Genomic DNA, 19,288 nt, shown 5'->3' on the forward strand with positions numbered 1-19,288 from the left:
TGATGTGGAAGGAGTGGCCTATTAAATGGGGTTGCTTTTTGGCAGAGAGACAAAAGCAATGAAGGAAGGAATCTGCTCAGCAAGACATGGAGCTTAAACCAGTCCGTGATAAACCTTTTTCTATGTTTCAGAGGTAGGGGTGTTCTTTGTTTGGAAGCTCAACTTGCACTCTACATAATAACATGGGAAATCCCACCGAATCTCCACCCTGTATTCCTCACTTTAATCTTAATAAAACCAAGCACATTAGAGCAAATAACTTTTTGTTAAGGATGGAAAAAGTGATCATAGTTTTTTTTGGCATGAAGCTGCAGCACATGTGTGTCATTTGTGGATGTCAATCTTCTTTGGATTATACAAAATTATTATAAACAAAAAAAAATTCCTTTTCAATATTTAATGTAACTCGGTACTCAGAGTTTAAACAAAAATGATTGGTTTAATTTAATTAAATGAATGAGGTGGAGTGATCTTATATTATACTAGTTGATGATCACAGTGTAGACATTGGTAAGAGTTGATCCCTTAAAAGTGTAGGTCACATTGCCAAAAGTGAGAACAGAAAAAAGTTTCTCTTGGAAACAGCTTCTCTCTGGGTCACCCAATTGTGATCAGAGAAAATGAATCTTGTGATTTTCTGCAGTTCATGAGAGAACACATATCCCAATTCCAACCTGTGAGACTTTTACATTTTCATTCAAATTAAAGGGTTTAGGTTTTTTTTTTCCACTAAAGTAAGTGAATTTTTTAAGAAATTACAGTTTTAGGTAAAATTTTGTTTTTTACGAAAATGATAAGTCGTATTCATAGATAAAATTTCAGAATGGAAATCAACTATTTCAGAGTAAAATTCATATTTTTTTACCTAAATAGTAATTTACAAAAAAACACTAGTTTATTGCAAAAACAGGATTTGGGATTGTCATTCTTGACACAGCCAAATTGTCCAAAATAAAAAGCAAACAATAAAGCCAACAATAATAAATATTTGGGAAAGATACAAAATTATGGTTCCCTTGTGAGACTTTATTTGATGTAAAAAAAAAGTATCTGTTCTAATAAAAACATTAATAAATATTTGATGTGGATGGATATAAAATGTAAGGAAATATATAGGATATATAATATATTAATTATTCCTTTCTTTTAGCATTTTCCAAAGCAACAAGTTTTGATTCTGTTATATGCACTCTACATGTACCATAAATACAAAAGAATTAATAATTTTTTAATGCAAAATCGTTAATTGTTTTCAAATTTATGTATAGACAGAATAATAATGTGACAAGAACAACATCAACCTAGATTAATGATACTTAAGAATATGCAGCTTCTTTTATGCCTTTTTTTTCCGAAAAGAGGCAAATAATAATAAGAGAATTGCATAAGTATAGAACGCAATGGAATTTAAGTAAATATATTTTTGCAAAAAAATTAAATAAATAATATTAATCAATCCAATATATATGTTGTTGATGATATAAATTATTTTATATGTTGAAATTTAAATTGGAAATTCGTTTTTACTTTATTATTTTATCTATAAATATATTATAGTTATATTTTGACACGAGTGCAAATAGTTTTTAGATACTGTAGAACCTATATTATGCACATAGTCTTTATTAAATAAATAAATTTAAGTTTTTTGTATTTTTTTTAAAATAAAATAAAATAGAAATTAAATAAAATATTATAAAAAAAGAAATATATTTCAAAATATGCTCTTTAAAATTATAAGTTTTATTTTTCTCTCTTGCAAATGTTTTTAGAAAAGTTTGTTGAAACAAGATCATAAATAACATTATCTGAAGGGACAATGGAGAAACCTCAAAAGCATATAGTATAAAGTTATAGTATTATATAACCTATAGTGTATGTGCATAATCAAACTTCACACGTGACACTCTTTTGTTTTATCCTCTTATTTCTTTGGTAACAGGCTGTCTTGAAATTTTAGTTCAACAATGTTCTACTTCTCAAAGTGTAGACCATCTTCAAATTGAACAAGAATTATTCAATTAAGTGTGATTAGAGTGTTTTCTTTTAATACTTTACAATATTATAATTAAAAGTAGGACTATGATTGAAAATAAGACAACCCATTTGATAAGGCTACAAAATTGTTCACATATGAGTGGATTAATTTTCATTTGAGTCTAAACATCAAGGAGAGACATAGATTTTTCTCCTAATTTTAGTTACATTCATTTAGTTACATTCATGTGGTTTCTAAACTTTGATTTATGTCATTTTAGACTATTTTTAAAATTTTAATAACTCATATTTATAGTCTTTCTAATTTTTAATTGTTCAAAATTAAGTGTTTCCCTACAAAATTGCAATTAATAACTATTATAAATATACAGGGGTGTGATGTGTTGAACTATATAAAACAAAAACCAATGAAATATATAAAATATTCAAATAAAAATTATTCTTTTATATATTTTTGCTTAGATTTATGAGAAGAAATTATATATGGCTTTTTTTATTAATTGTTGAATTAAATTTGATGAGTTTAAGGCAAAATATAAATAATTAAATAAGAACTTAAATTGTCCATAAATTAGAGTAAGTGGAGAAGACACTCAATTAAACATTGGTCTTATTAGTGGTGTGAGACTATTGAATTGCTGTGCTTATGTCTCAAATTAGTCTATTTTTCAGAAAACTTAAGGCTAATCACTTTGATACTTTTATTTAAAAAGTGAAGGAGTGAAATAAGAAAGAAGGGAAGAAGAGTGAAAATATAATTGTTTAGATTATGGGGAAAAATGATGGAAACTAATTATGATTGATTTGTGGAAATAAAAAATTGTATGCAATTTTTCAATACAATGACAAAAATACCTTTTATAATATCTTATGTTAATTCTTTTTTAGTGTTTTTATCTTTCTTTTTGTGTAATAAATATATCTATTCCATAATTAATTATGCTTGTCATAAGACAACAAATGAAAGAATACGTAAGTAGGATAGAGAATTTCAAGAAATTGTGTTGTACAGATAACTTTCTCACCATTTTTCTATGTAAGTGAAAAAGAATAATTTCAAGAAATTATCTTGTCTAATTGGCTTTTTCACCATTTTTCTGTTTTTCTTAATAGAACACAAACTCAGACCCCCATATGTTTACTCACTTTTATCAACAAAAAACAAAAACAATCATTTTGCTCTTCTAATCCCCTCTATCTCTCTCATGTGTTTGTGTTTGGATGAGAGAGTAATAATATAAGAGAGTACATAAAAAGTAAATTTATTTAAACTAAGAAAAAGTGAGTAAAAAAAAAAGTTAAAAATGAAGAGAAAATTTATAGTTTGGATTAGAGAGTAATGAATTTAAGAGAGTAAATAAAAAGAAAATAAAAAGTAATTTTTTTTAAACTAAGTAAAAGTGAGTAAAAAGTTAAAAATGAAAAGAAATTATAAATAATTTTAAATAATTTAATTAATATAATAAATTTTAAATTTTAAGATTTAAGGTTTAGATATGTGTAACCTAAAACTTATTAAGTTGGGTTGAAAATTCTGTATATTATAGATATGGATAAAGTTTAGGGAGTAATTGATCACTCACATTCTGTAAGATTGAATTAAATATAGAATTGGTTTCTAACATAACATGATTCATAGTGCATTATGTGTGTATGTTATAGGAAATAGTGCATCACGGGTGCTTCTGAATGTTCTGTCTGTCACATACTTGTCATTCAATTTCAATTTCAAGCTACTTTCTCCGTAACACCCTCTATATATATAACTATTATAATAAAAGTTCTAATGGTTTCTATATAAATTTGGAATTTTTCAAAACATTCTTAATTCATATTAAGATAAATAGAAATACAAATATTTACATATCCGCAGTTTAAAATAAAACTCTGAAACCTCTAAGGCTCTCTTGCACCTGTATGGTCATCTGCTCGTGTACATAGTACATTCATCGCAGTTCAAACACAGCAAGAAAAGCAAGGTAAACTAGTGAAAATAGAATTTTATAATATACACACTTAAATCCAAATAGAAAACCAAATTACATAATCAATTTCTCAAATTATTCAACTTTCTTCAAATCTCAACAATAAACAATTACATAGATCACATGGATCTACACATCCAGAATATTCAACAAACAACGTCTTCCGGAAGACCCGTATTAAGTAAGTCTTACCAGAGACTAACACCTGATCCAAAGATTACCAGCGAATCTAACAGAAAGGATCAAGGTAAGTTAATACAACCCAAATCGTGCATCTCATATGTCACGGTATGCATGAACTCCCCCATCAGTTTCTCACCACCTGATATCTTAGTTTATGTGACTTAGATCATCAGTGAAGTTCGGAGATCTCTGTTACCACATAAGCATCAATACTTAATACACAACAAACATTAGTCCATACATTATCCTGACATCAATATTTAATACATAGCGAAGATTAGTGCATACATTATCTCAAATGTATGAATTCAATTCTACATCATTTCATCATACAATATCATTCCAAACACAATCCACAACATTCAAAAGCGTAATTAACATAAGAAAACAACACCTTAAATATTAAGCCATCAAAATCTAATATTTTTACAAATTTAAATAATATATAAACAAGCAACATCCCTGTAAGAGAAATTGAATATTGGGACCATGTCCCTTCCGCATTCAGATCTTCTATCTTAGGGTGCTATTAAAAATTAAATTTAGCTTCCCTTACCTCAATTGCTTGCTTTTCAAGCAACCTTTAGAATTTTATTCTCCACAGTTTGGATAAACTTCAAGATTTACGGGCCTAATGCAAATTATCCAAACAGAACACAAATTCAGTACATAGCAGAATAAGTTGAGAGGGTTAAACTTCTCAACTGACCCCACCAATATTGATGACTAAATCTTAAGGAAAAATAGAGAACAAAGGATATTTAGAGTAAAAATGAACTTACTCTGTTTAAAAATTTGATCGGGTAGAGATGTTCCTTAACTCGTCAGCTACAACGTGATATGATCAGATTCTAAAATAGATGAAGTATGAAGTGAGAAATTAAGAGAGAAGGGAGAAAAGAGAAGTTGGTAGAAAGTGATTTGGAAGAAAGAAGAAGAAAGTGATTGTACGGGGGTAGGGGGAAAACGCTGTTTCTGAAAAAAGGCGCTGTTACACCCTCTGCCTTTATAACTTGATACAATTTATTAATTTTGATATTTTTTAAAATTTTATTTATTTTAATAATTTTTTTAAAATTGATCTATTTTAATGATTAATCTATAAAATTCATTGATAAAAAAATATTAATTTTTATCATGTATCTGAAAAATAAGATGTAAAGGATAAAATTTATGTAAATGATTTCTATTTGTTATGTTTAATAAATTTGTCAATAGTTTAATTTCTGATTATGTAGAAGAACACATTATTTAGGAAAAACAAAAACAACAATCATTGCTTGTGAATGTCTAGGGTAAAAATTTCAGCGTTGCACAAAATTCCACTGCGTTCGTAAGTTGTCGTTGCCCCCCTCATCGATAATGAAGTTGGCTGATACCGTGCAAACGTGAAATCTGAATGAAATGTCCCAAAGCAAAAAATATTTTCTTGAATGTCCCAAAGAAAATTATGTAATTATATTTAATTTTATCCCACTTTAAACAATATGAAAACTATTATAAAAAAAATATTTAATTAAGTTTTCAATAACTTATAAATAGAAGATAATGGATCCAAATGTGAAAAGAATAAAAGTGTAACTGTGTAAGACTGATAATTCACTCTTTTTTTTCTTGGATCTTGAAAAGTATATAAGACAGGGAAGTATAGGAAATAAACAATAAATTTTGGCATGTAGTGAAGCCATAGTTCAAAACAAATAAGATACACAAAATAGGTAATTAAGCGGTAATAATAACTTAATTTTTTATAAAATAAATAAATAAATAAATAAAAATCGCTGGATCCATTCTTCACTAATTCAATTTTAAGTTAGGTTAGGTTGGAGCAAAATCAAATTTAACTTAAACTTTTTAAAGAAAGTCCTCACATATTATGGTAAAACAAATTAACCCATTATTGCTTTTTCTATCCTCATGATTTCTTCATACGAAATGTGTTGAAAAAGTTAAAAATATTTATGATTTTAAATTTTTGAATGATAAAATTTAAATTTATTTTGGATTATGAAATTTAAAAAGGTAAAATAAATTTTAGATTTTAAATATATTCTAAATTACTCAATTCAAATTATATAATCTAACACATTTTAAATTATAATGTATTATTGAATTATACTCAATTTTTGAATTCTAATTTATATTATTGGAATTGTTTTGAACTCTTTATGATAATTCAATTTGTTATTTAGTTGGAGTTTTTTTAATTTGCTTTATTTTTAACAATCTCTTATTTTCTTAATCAAGAGGTAAACTATTAGAAATTTCATATATTTAGATATGACTAAGATAGTGAATAAATTGATGGATGCTCGTTTCATTAATTATATTATGTTGAATTTGATTGACAACTTGTTTGGTTAAATTTAGCTATGTTCCAAAATTGGAGGGATGAAATCATACGACAATTGATGAAGAATGAACTCAAGAATCAATTTGCTTTCCAATTCATTTTATTCTTATCCTTTAAATTTTTCAACAACAACCCCTTTTTATTTACTGTTCTTTTTAATTAACATTTTTTTCATACGATATTTGAATATTATTTAAAATTATATTTTAATTCATTGGAATTGATATGATTTTGTTTTGTTTAAGCTTGAGAATGGTGTATGGAATAAGAATCAATGACAAACATTTTAAGCAATTATAATAGGCTACATAACCCCAAACTATCTCCCATGGAGACATTGAAGCTTGATTCATTCCATCGAAAATTTCATACTAAGCTTAAAAGACATATATAAAAGGACATGGGATAAAGGAACAAAAAATTGAGACTTAAGTGTTCTAGTGGAGGTCATTCTCTCTTTAGAGGAGACCTTTCCTAGAAGAGATACCAACTTACTTTGAGTGATATTTCCTTTAAAAAAGTGAGCAAAAATGTAAAAGAGGGTGCACTTTAAAAAGCTAAAGCTAGGGTTACAATGGTTGAGGACAGCTAAATCCCACAATCATTTCACTAATCAACAACTCATATTTCCTATGATTTTTGAGGTATTAATTCTACAAAACCCAATTAATCAAATAATTGAGGGCATAGAGGAATAGATGGAAAAAGTAAGCTAGAACAAAATCAAAATAAAGTGAATAACTTCTATGGATTGGATAAACTCCAAAACATCAAGTTTTTTTTATTAATCTCCATTAATATATTATCTTAGAATTTTAAATATATTATTTCATTATTACATTTATAATTGAATTATTAAACTTTAAATAATTGTTTTTATCGCTTTAATAAAACTCGAACATTACAAACACTTATATTACACCATATTAACACACCAAGAAGTACTTTCACAACCCTAATGCACCATTTAATAAAGAGAAAAGAAATGAAAGGAGTACAAGCCAATAAAATAAAGAAAGAGAAATAAGTAAATATTAAAAAGGATTTTATTTAAAGCAAATGAGTGAAAAGAAAAATAATTTGATTTATTATTAAAAATAATTTTGTTTAATTATTTTTCTTCTTATTATAATAAAAAACAAAAAAAAAACATCGATATAAATGTTCCATAACTAATTATAATCATAAAAAATAGATTTATTTTAGTAATATAATAGATTATAAAACTCTTTTGTGCACTACTTTGACTTGATTAAAGAGATAAAATAATTGATTGTGTTAAGAGCATACTATTCTCACTCATTTCTTCTTTGTTTTGCAACCAAAATAAGAATGGCCATTAGCTTTCTACATTTTGTTTTCCTTTCATACTAAACAACCTTCATTTCTTTAATTGTTCACATCTTCTTTCCCTTTCGTACTAAACAACCCTCTTTTTCTTTTCTTTTCTTTTCTTTAATAACAACAAAAATACATGTTTTCTAAAGGTTCACATCCCACTTCAAATCATTCTAGGTAATCTTCCCATGCACAGTCAGTTCACGATTCTCCAAAACACGCAATATTTGGAATTAATGAAAGCATATCAAATGAGAAGTTGTGGAGAGGAATTAAGTAGGTTTAGAGTGAATACAAAAAGTTGCAAAAAAAAAATTATGAGGCAGGACTCCTAACATAATTTTAAGATAAAAAATCATTAAATAAAAACTAATACTAGAGATTAAAAATATTTAATTATTATATTGAGTAAATTATATACTACTTTGAAATAATTTCTAAATTTATAAGCTAGTTTCTAAATTAATATTTAATTAGTTAGCAATACTTTAACTACCAACTTTAGAATCTAAATTAGTTGGTAGCTAAGACTTGAGTACCTAATTAGATATCAATTTAAAAACTAATTTATAAATTTTATTAATAATAGAAATTACTTTAGATACCAATAATTTTTCTAGTTTTTAAAAAATAGTATTTAATTTAGTCAATATAGTGACTAATTATTTTTAGTCTCTAAGATTAGTTTTTATTTAATAATTTTGGTGTAGTGATAATTTTAGTTGTCTGAATATATTTTTCGTAAATATGTGTGAAAGAAAAGAAATAGTTTTTCAAAATAGTGTAGGCACACATAAAAAAATAAATATAAATAGTTTATAAATACACATTAATTTAATTAATAAGAAACTATTTTTATTATTTATGAATGTTTATAACAAAGTTTATTCGATGATGTTTTTTTACCAGCGAAGATTTACTCGATGATGTAAATTTAAAGATAACAACAAAATAAAGTAAGACTATTGATTTTATAATATTTCTATCTTTAAGAAGGAGCATTCTCGTTGGACAAGGTGAGGAAGAAGGATGTTTTATTTTTTAGTTCATGAGCTTCAATTAGATTATCTTCACCTTTCTTAGACTTTTTGATAATCAAGTTATTAAGAACTTAAAATGACAATAATAATATTGAATAGATTTTTTTATCAGCCAATAATAGTAAATAGATGAATTGAGTAAGTTATTTTTTTTAATATTGATTTATAGATTTTTGAGTCTTCAATAAAAAGCTAAATAAAAAAAAATATTCATCTTATTGAATAATATTTGATTACCTTAGCTTCAAGTTATTCAACTGTTAAGTTATTAAGTAACAAACAACTATATTCAGTCAAAGCTAGGAACGTTCATATCATAACTTCATAACCAAATCGATAAAATAAATTGAAAACTGATCCAAAAAATTGATAATCGATTAAAACCTTTTTTTTGTATTCATTTTGGATTTATTTTCTAGAATCGAGCAATTTGATTCAAATTAGAGTTTACATTGAACCAAACCGAAATCAATTATTTAGATATTATTATATTACTTATCAGTTTACTCATATATGAGAGATTTGTGTGCGAGAGGAAAATATAACGTATTTCACTTGGTTCATCCTATAAATTTGTGGCAAAATAATACAATACGTTTAACATGTAAATGAGGAAGAAGAGAAGTTATCTTAGTAGTATGAAAACGTTACTCTATTTGAAGGAAACAATATTGAAAATTTGATATTTATGTTTTGTATTTCATGCAATATTGCACATGCATAAAGTTTGTTAAACTTATAAGAGATAGATTTTAGGGGGTTTCTAGTATCTATGCCACAATGTATAAATATAGCATAACCACGTTAATATTAGTAAAGTTAGAAGACTAAAAAACATAATTAGTTAAAGACAAAAAAAAAATATTAAGCCAAAGAAAAGCAAAAAAGCTAAAGTTGGAAAAATGCAAAAGCAAGACTTGGGGCTGAGTACGTGTATGAATGAATGATAACATGCTAAAGTATGAAGAGGTGAGGGTAGTGGGGGACAATCATAGGCTAATTATTAGTGTTTCTAAGTTGTGATAGACGCGACTCTAAGTTCACTGCTACCGCAATGAATATCTTATGGACAACGAGGTCTCTTTGCTCATGAACTTGCAGAGGAATATTCATCTTCTTGATTGAAGAGGATGGGCTACAAGAAGCGACTGATTCCATATTTCATGTGTTTGTATGCTATTTTTTGGACACTTTTGGTGCTTCACTTGCTGCTCAAGGTTTCTGGCAATGCAGAAGGTGACGTTTTGTACTTGCAATTGATTGTTTTTATTTTTATATTCCTGTTTCTGTTCATTTATGAGTTGTTGACTTTTCAACTGTGTTGTTTAGGCTCATATGTTTGAATGAGTCATACAACTTGACATGGAGTTAGTATTAGGCTTTTGTTGATTATTGAAATTGGTTCAGAAGTTCCGTATATGTTGGACAATGATCAATATATGAAAAAATGACAGCATGAATTGGATTGTTCTTCATGAACCATTTCTTTGAGCCTTGTTCTCACCTTGTTTGGTTCCCTACCAAAATCGCTGTGGTTCTGATGAACTGACAGAGTATGCAATATAAAAACACAAACTAGGAAGTTAAATAGAACTAAAAAATTTAGAGGATAAATTGAAACCAGTATTAAATTTAGAGGACAAAAAATACTATAACCTTTTCCTTTTTACTTTCTGTTTTTCACATAATTTCATTAAAAGCAACAATGAAAAGGCTCTAATCTCTAGTCGATGGGATCTCCAACAGACACCTGTTTGATTTTTTTAATTATTACTTCTATGACAGGTGATGCCCTGACTACATTCAAGAATAATATGATAGATCCTACTGATGCTCTTCGTAGTTGGGATCCTGGCGTTATAACTCCTTGTACATGGTTGCATGTTACTTGCAACGAAGAAAGTAGCGTAATCCGTTTGTAAGATATCTGTTACTTTTACTTGTAGTTTTATGAAAGTTTCTGCATAAAGTGAAAACGATTGTTTGGCTAGGGATCTTGGAAATGCAAACCTTTCGGGTCAGCTTGTTCCAGAGCTTGGTCAGCTCCCAAATTTGGAATATTTGTAAGTTATGAAATAGATATGATAATGTTGGCTCAAAGATACGCCTCCTTCGCTGAGCAGATTTTGCATGACACATTTTTCTTTTCAATCACAGGGAACTTTATAACAATAATATAACTGGGGAGATCCCAAATGTGCTTGGAAATTTGACGAACTTGCAGACTTTGGATCTTTACTCGAACAACATTACTGGTCAAATTCCAGACGAGTTAGCCAAACTTAAAAAACTGCGAGACCTGTATGACATGCTTTCCTTTTCTGATATCTTTAATCAGCATAACTTATTTAACTAAATTTCAATTTTGTTTCTTCTTTTTCAGCATTCATAAGTTTTTGTTTTCCAACATAAAATGGTGGCACATTGTGCACCCATAATATGCCCATTTCAGTTCCAACATATCTTGTCTTATGCTTTGAGCTGTTGCCCAAGAGAAGTATCATCCTACATAATCCCATGAAATAGATATATACTTATATAAGTTAACAAGAAGTTATTATGGCACACACCCACTGCACTTGCTACTTAATGATTGTTTGTTGTGAATAGTTTATTATCTGCTAACAAAATGGCTCTGCTCGCTGCTGAACTAGGCGTCTCAGCAAAAACAGCTTGTCAGGAAAGATTCCTGTGGGTTTGACCACAATTGATACACTGCAAGTTCTGTGAGTTTAACTCCTATGTCTGTATGTCTAGATGCATTGCTATGCTAGCGTTGTGCTATTTTGTCTATAACCTGACACCATGATCATTGTTGAATATAGTGACTTATCGTACAACAACTTAACAGGGAATGTCCCAATCGATGGTTCATTTTCAAGTTTTACTCCCATCAGGTGGGTACTACAAATAAGATTTTTTGTTCTGATGAGCTCATTGGGAAAACCACACAGCAATACTTGGCCAATAGCCATACTATAGTTCGAGTGGCACTATAAACTTTACATCAGAGTCCTATATTTCTTATGTAGGACACATGACTAATATTAAGGGATGAAATATCAAGATTTTATTAACCCCGTTAATCAATTTTTACAGTTTTGACCATAATCCTTTCTTGAAGCAAACCACTCCAACATCACCACGCGTTATACAGAAACAAAATCCTTCAGGTTTGTTATTATTTGCTTTATTGTTGGTAATGAATTTAATTTTTCAACGAATATAGCTCTTAAAGTATTCTCTCTTATGAGAATCCAAAAGGCTTCAGATTATTGTCATGCCACTAAGATAAGCAGAGGCTCAAAAACGGTGTTATACAACTCCAAATTAATGCTATCTAAAAGGTTTTCGGTTTTAGTGGTATTTACATTTGTTTCTTTTACAAGCTGAATGCACTCGGTTCTTTTCCACACACTACTAACATTTCCTTCGCCCTTTGCCGCCAAAAGGCTAAGAGAAATGGAGGTATTGATAAGGGATAGGTTGTGCGGTTTTCCCCCAAATGCTTGCTATGTAATTTTGCATGATTTCTGTGACTAGACATTTTTATACTCGAAAGTTTTAAATTTATAGAAAAGGACAAACTGGTTGTTATCGAACAATGATCTTTGGCAATGTAAATACCTTAAGCAGAACAGCTTCTGCATGCTTAAATGTATAGTTTCTTAAGGTGAATGTGTGACCTCATTCTGAGTCAACAAAGGGAGAAGAGTAGAGTTTTGAGGGACCTATATATACAATAAAAAAGAAAAGTTGGGGCAGGGGAAGAGTTACTTTGACTTGGTGGGGCATGTTGTTAGCATTCTGTTAGGAGAAAAGGGAAATACTTGTGTGATAGATGAGGGTGGCATGAGAGAATAGGTTGAGAGAAGAGTTTCCAATTTTGTACTGAGTGACACCTTTTATAAGGCAACCACTATATCGTACTTTTTGTTTGAAGAACACCACTATATTTTTCAGTCATTTGGGGTTCTAGTTTTGGTTTTCTGTCTGGTATCTTAGAAGGTGACTCATGGTCAAATACAAGAAAGGGAGTAAATAATAATGTCAAGTTTTTTTTTTTTTTTCTGTTCTATTCAATGGAAAGCAATGTTTTGAAATTGACTTACAGTTTCCCGTTTAACTCTGTTAATTCTTGTAGGTAATAGTTTCATATCTATTGCCGCCATTGCTGGAGGAGTTGCCGTGGGTGCTGCACTGTTGTTTGCAGCTCCAGTAATTGCATTTGTTTACTGGAAAAGAAGGAAGCCACCAGATTATTTCTTTGATGTTGCAGGTTGGTTGATTAGCAGAAAAACATGGTATACACACCGATTAAAGCTGTTTATGATAATCATAACTAATTGTTGTTTCCTCCACTGGCAGCTGACGAGGATCCTGAAGTTAACTTTGGTCAACTTAAAAGGTTTTCGCTGCATGAACTGCTAGTTGCAACAGATGCCTTTAATAACAAAAACATTATTGGCAGAGGTGGATTTGGCAAGGTTTATAAAGGACGCTTAACAAATGGTGATCTTGTAGCAGTAAAAAGACTTAACCAAGAACACATCCACTGTGAGGAGAAACAATTTCAAATAGAAGTGGAAATTATCAGCATGGCTGTGCATCGAAATTTGCTTCGGCTGATTGGTTTTTGTATGACAACTACTGAAAGATTGCTTGTGTTTCCTTTCATGGTTAATGGAAGTGTAGAGTCATGTTTACGAGGTACCTTTATTAGGCTACTCTATCGAGTGATATGCATTGCTTTTATCACTAATTTACCTCAACTTGTTTCTCGAGTAAAAACCTTTTATCTTACATGTTCTTTCCTGTAGTTATGCAAACCATACTTTTAATGTCAAATTTCTTTCAACTTTCATTTTTTTATTTTTGTAAAATAAAATTGTGTATGTCAGGCATCTTATATCTAGCAGGGGCACATTCACACAACAATTTGGATATATATGAGTAGCTTAAATTTAATCCTTTGTCAGAGCCTGTTTTTTTTTTCACAAAATTATCCAATTTTGTTTGACCACATCATTTGATGTGGTTGAAAGAGAATACAAATAAACTCTGCAGCTAAATAGCGTAAAAGCAATTAAAATTTGTTGTAGTATTTTTCTTTCCAAGTTGTTATGGTTTTATGTATATTGATTGTATTTTGTAGAGCGAGCAGAATCACAAGCACCAGTTCAATGGCCAGTTCGGAAGCGTATTGCTCTAGGAGCAGCTAAGGGGCTTGCTTATTTGCATGATCATTGTAACCCAAAGATTATTCATCGTGATATCAAAGCTGCTAATGTATTATTGGATAAGGACTTTGAAGCAGTTGTAGGAGATTTTGGTTTAGCAAAGATTATGGATTACAAAAATACTCATGTTACTACTGCTGTACGTGGGACAGTTGGCCACATAGCACCAGAGTATCTCTCAACTGGAAAGTCTTCAGAGAAGACTGATGTTTTTGGATATGGTGTGATGCTTCTTGAGATAATAACTGGACAGAGGGCTTTTAATTTAGCACGACATGCCATTAGTGATGAGGTCATGTTGCTAGAATGGGTAGGTATTATCATGTTTACTAAAGATATGCTATTAGTACTAGACCAGTTAGCAATCTAAATATTATGAGATTCAAGATGGTACAATAGAAGGAAATCATATTGTTGAAGGAAATATTTTGGCACTAAATACAGTTAATTCCTACTTGAAGTTTAGAAACCTCTTTTGTTCCCTATTCTATTTTTGTATTTTCAGATAACTAGCCTTAAAAAAAACAATACAAAAATTGAGTTAGTTGTTATTTCTGTCCTAGATTCTGGAATCTCATCTTTCTGGTTGTTGTTTGTTGCACCAATATGTGCTGATGTTAGCACCAATGACTAATGGTTTTTATTGGCAAATGACATTATTTTGATCCCAGGTGAAATCACTTCTGAAAGAGAGGAAGTTGAAGACACTGGTGGATGCAGATTTACATGGAGATTATGACGAGGAGGAACTAGAGGAGTTAATCCAAATAGCATTGCTATGCACACAAAGCTCCCCTTTGGATAGACCAAAGATGTCTGAGGTGGTGAGAATGCTAGAGGGTGAAGGTTTGAAAGAAAAGTGGGATAAATGGAGGAAGAAAGAAGATAGAATCCAAAAAGATTGCAACTCCTTCAATCTCTACATAAAAAATTATGACTCAACTTCAAATATTGCACCAGATGAATTGTCTGGTCCTAGATGATCTTTGTAGAAACAATTAGTTACTCTCAAAGCTGCAAAATGTTGGCTCAGTGCACCATATAATTATTGTGCCATGCAATGGTGAATTTCAGTGTGTGTCTAAATATTCCTAAGTCTTTACTCATTGTTACTTGACTGCATGTTCATCGAGTGTTTCTCCTACATTTTGAATAGGTTCTTCATGAAGGGTGTGTGGATGCAGAGCTAAAGTAGTGTCATAGTTTTTTTGTCTAACCTGACACTAGTTATTGTGGGTTGTAGAATATAGTCATGGTGGTTGTTTACTCCGAGCAAGTTGGTGCAAATGCTTTGTTTACAAGAATAGTGGAGGGATAATATATATTTTAGCTTTTTCTATAGTTATATCTCACTCATATATTACCATAAATTGATCGTCTTTTAACCCAGTTCTCTGTGGAAGATGCTCTGATTTCTTTGAGTTTGAAATTCAAGTGCTGATCGTAGTAGGATTAAACACAATACTTAATAAAGATCTACTTATGAAAGACCTCTAACTTTTAAGTCAGTTAGTGAATTAAAGATTATATGAAAATTAAGTATAAGATTGAAAGCAAGTTGAAATCCAATTCCATGTTGAAATCGTGAAGAAAGGAAGGATATTGAAATCCCTACATGACATAAACCATAAGTATGACCCTATTAGGATACAAAGAGAAAAATTGTCATCACTGTCAGAAGTTTTTTTTATTGTAAGGGATAAGAAATTCAGAATATTGTCATGCTTGATGAATGAATATTCAACATAGGCTCTAACATGGTATACACAAAGCATTGGATGTAAGTCCTGTAAAAAAAGCAACCATGGAGAATATTGTTCTTCTTACTCCAAAAGATTTGGAAATAATAAGAGACATGTTTCAAATTCCACAAAAGTGGTAAAGTTGTTAAGCGCATGGGAGGTAACAAAGAAACCTCAAAAAGATGGGCAAAACCATATTATCTTTGAACATGAAACAAATCATCCCATTGCTCCACCTCAACAATATTTTGATATGAAAGTTTATAAAGAGGAACTTGATTGTGTTAGAACAATGATTGAATCAATAAGCCTAAAGTTCATTCAATATTGCTGGCTTTGTGACTTAAGTGTTTGAATTCTTGATTCAAGATCAATGGATAACATGACTCCATTTTCTATGCTCTTCAACTCATTATAGTTGAAAATGGTGATAATGTACCCATATACAAATTCGGAAATATAACATTAGAACCATATATTGTAGTAAAAAATGTTTCATATGTCTAATGACTAGCTAATAGTCTTATCTACATACAAAAACTCACAATATTTAATTACTCAAAAACATTTTTCTTCTCTTATTGTATTTTTTAAAACCTTATCACAAGAATGATGATTTTAATTGCTAAGGAACAGAGTGAGAGTGAGTTGTATTTGTTGGATTCCAAGTATTTGAATAAAAGAAAGGTCATAAGCCAACAAGCAACATCATAGACATATACAAGTTCCCAAATATGTCTACATCACAAAAAATTTGGACTCACTGCACCCAAATACAATAAAGTTTGTAGAAACAAGAAAGCAATGGTGCTAAACTCTCCATGTCTCTTTTTATTGGTTTTGTTGAATCTAAATCTAATCATTCTCTTTTCAGTAAAAGAACACTATTTAGATTCACAACTTTACTCATCTATGTAAATGACATAAATCTTGGAGGTAACTCCTTGATCGAAATGAAAAAGGTGAAGCAGTTTTTGAACAAAAATTTTAAAATCAAATGCATGCTTAAGAGATTAAGCCATGCTCTAATCCTCTCATACAAGATATGGGAGTTTTGTTCGACTCCAGTTCTTCTCTTCAAGATGCAGATTCATACCACAAATTAATAGGACGATTGTTGTATCTCACCAATAGGAGACTTGACATGTGTTTTGATGTATATTCTCAGTCAATTCCTTCAAAAATCAACAATACACCACCATCAAATAGTTCAACGTATTAAACACGGTATCAAACTTAATCCATCTCGAGCCTTATTTTTTCCTTCAAATTCTATTATATAATTTATTGGCTTTAATGATTTGGATTCAAATTCTTATCCAAACACTCAAAGCTCAACCATGAGATATTGCATCATCCTTGGATCATCCCTCGTTTCATAGAAGTTAAAGAAACAAACCATTGTTTCACGTTCTTCCTGGAAGTCGAATATCACACATTAGTCACAATTACTTGCTAATTACATAGGTTGACTTATCCCATTTAAGACTTCCATTTACAAGTTGTTTTTTTTTTTTTTTATATTGTGACAATTAAGTTTTCTATCACATAGCCTCTAACTCAAGTTTTCACAAACGAACAAAGCATATAGATATAGATTATTATGTTGATTGTGATAAACTCCAATATAAATTTTTCATCACCTATAAGATTAGCTTACCAATCATGAATGTTTTCACCAAGCCCCTTGATCACTCTCCCTTTACTGCCATCATGTCCAATCTTGAAGTAAGGAGTATACATTTCCAGTTTGAAGGAGAGGTGTTAGAGTATACAAGCTTTCATATCTTGTTTTTTTTTTATTAGTGGTACCTTTATTTTTATTTTTATTTTGTGTACCAGTATGAGCAAGGCCGAGGTCCACCTGGTAGCCCGAGGCCGAGTCCACTTGACCGAGACCAGGGGAACCTGGCTGAGACCTTAGAAGACTTGACCGAGAGGCCGAGACCTTAGAAGACTTGGTCGAGACAACCGAGAGGCCGAGACCTTAGAAGACTTGGCCGAGACGACCGAGAGGCCGAGACCTTAGAAGACTTGGCCGAGAGGTCGAGACCTTAGAAGACTTGGCCGAGATGACCGAGAGACCGAGACCTTAGAAGACTTGGCCGCGAGTCCGAGACCTTAGAAGACTTGGCCGAGACGACCGAGACCACTTATTACAACTAACGCTCAAACCAAGATCAGTGAAGTTAATCTATCATTAAGAATTAGGTAATGCAGCCCTAAGCGGTATCCACCTCGATAAACGGGCCCAACAAGGTAGGCCCATTAGAATAATATAAATAACACACATTCCAAAGGAGTAAGGTATGTCATTTATTACTGTTCACCTACCTGAGACCTGACCACCCGAGCGTCGGAGTGCCTTCGCAGGTACCCCCACCATCCGGTGTTCACCCGAGGCCGAGTGCCGAAAGAGAAGCAGGAAGACGAGAAGAATCCCAGCTCATCACCCAGTCACCTGACCGACCGAAGGAAGGAGAAAAAGACTTCAATAGTTCTCTAGGTCCCATCTCCCTAGCAGTAACATTTTGGTTTTTGATATAATAGCATTTTCTATTTAATAGAAGCACTTTTATAAGAAAATGTGCTTTGTAATAAATGTTTTTTTGTCTTTTTCTCTACTTGTCCTCTTTCTTATGTATAAAATCCAATTATGAAACTACATGAAGGACCCACAACCAAATAGTTTACTCTCTCTTGGAACCATGATACAAAATGCACATACCAATGAGTATCAGTTGCAATAATAGGAATCAAAGATTTTGACAAAGTTAGTATCTATAAAATTTGCTTACTTGATCCAAGGGGGTAAGAAACATTTCAATGTTCAAAATCGGTGGCATGAAAATGGATGAAAGGTTGATGGCCTTTGTGATTGTATGGATTCTTATTCCTAAGGTAGAAATCATGCACAAATACCATACAAGTTGATTGGCCTAGAGTGATCATTGAAAACATTATGAAAGAAAAGGGGTTTGCTTTCTATAAAAAAAGCATATTGTATTTTTATTTCTTAAGTACTAGTGTAACCAAATGGACTTTTTATTTCTAAAGTACTAATGTAACCAATTGGATGCAACTAGTGAGGTATGCACCATCATTAAATCCAAGAAATGAGCCTTGAACAAGGACATTAAGATGTTACAGAAATCTCTCTATATTCAAAATAAAAGAAAATAAAAGAGAACATATATTTAAGATAAGAGGTATGTGAACAGTATGAGGAAAAAAAAGGAAGAACACAAGAAAATCAAGAAAAAAAAAACACAAACACATCTTGATCACCAACCACTTGTGAAACCCCTTCATAAGCAAACCTTGATCACCTTAATCAATAAAACTAAAAAAAACACAGATTACAAAGTAAAGATTGAAAAAGAAAATACTTAGATAAAACAATTATGAT

At 30.5% G+C, this 19,288-nt stretch overlaps 1 protein-coding gene across 2 annotated transcripts; it reads left to right on the top strand.

The window, feature by feature from the left end:
* Positions 1–9,787: 9,787 nt before the first annotated feature.
* On the top strand, positions 9,788–15,478 carry LOC137811829 (BRASSINOSTEROID INSENSITIVE 1-associated receptor kinase 1). 2 transcript variants are annotated; one of them, XM_068613685.1, is made up of 11 exons: positions 9,788–10,133; positions 10,683–10,815; positions 10,889–10,960; positions 11,055–11,198; positions 11,552–11,623; positions 11,723–11,794; positions 11,997–12,070; positions 13,042–13,176; positions 13,266–13,607; positions 14,053–14,447; positions 14,809–15,478. In XM_068613685.1, exons 1-11 carry the CDS (start codon positions 10,028–10,030, stop codon positions 15,118–15,120), a joined length of 1,857 nt encoding a protein of 618 aa, XP_068469786.1. In that variant the 5' UTR covers positions 9,788–10,027; the 3' UTR covers positions 15,121–15,478. The 2 variants fall into 2 exon arrangements, with proteins under 2 accessions (XP_068469786.1, XP_090154864.1); XM_090298738.1 differs by lacking the exons at positions 10,889–10,960; positions 11,055–11,198 and having other exon boundaries at positions 9,817–10,133.
* Positions 15,479–19,288: the final 3,810 nt, after the last annotated feature.

This window comes from Phaseolus vulgaris, chromosome 2, assembly GCF_051622355.1.
Source record: "Phaseolus vulgaris cultivar YP4 chromosome 2, ASM5162235v1, whole genome shotgun sequence".
NCBI classification, from domain to species: domain Eukaryota; kingdom Viridiplantae; phylum Streptophyta; class Magnoliopsida; order Fabales; family Fabaceae; genus Phaseolus; species Phaseolus vulgaris.

Excerpts from the sequence above, each read along its gene's own strand:
- LOC137811829 (XM_068613685.1), top strand. The coding sequence starts at position 10,028 with ATGGGCTACAAGAAGCGACTGATTCCATATTTCATGTGTTTGTATGCT. Across the intron at positions 10,134-10,682 it reads GGTTTCTGGCAATGCAGAAG|GTGATGCCCTGACTACATTC; the intron begins GTGACGTTTTGT and ends CTTCTATGACAG. Across the intron at positions 11,624-11,722 it reads ATTGATACACTGCAAGTTCT|TGACTTATCGTACAACAACT; the intron begins GTGAGTTTAACT and ends TGTTGAATATAG.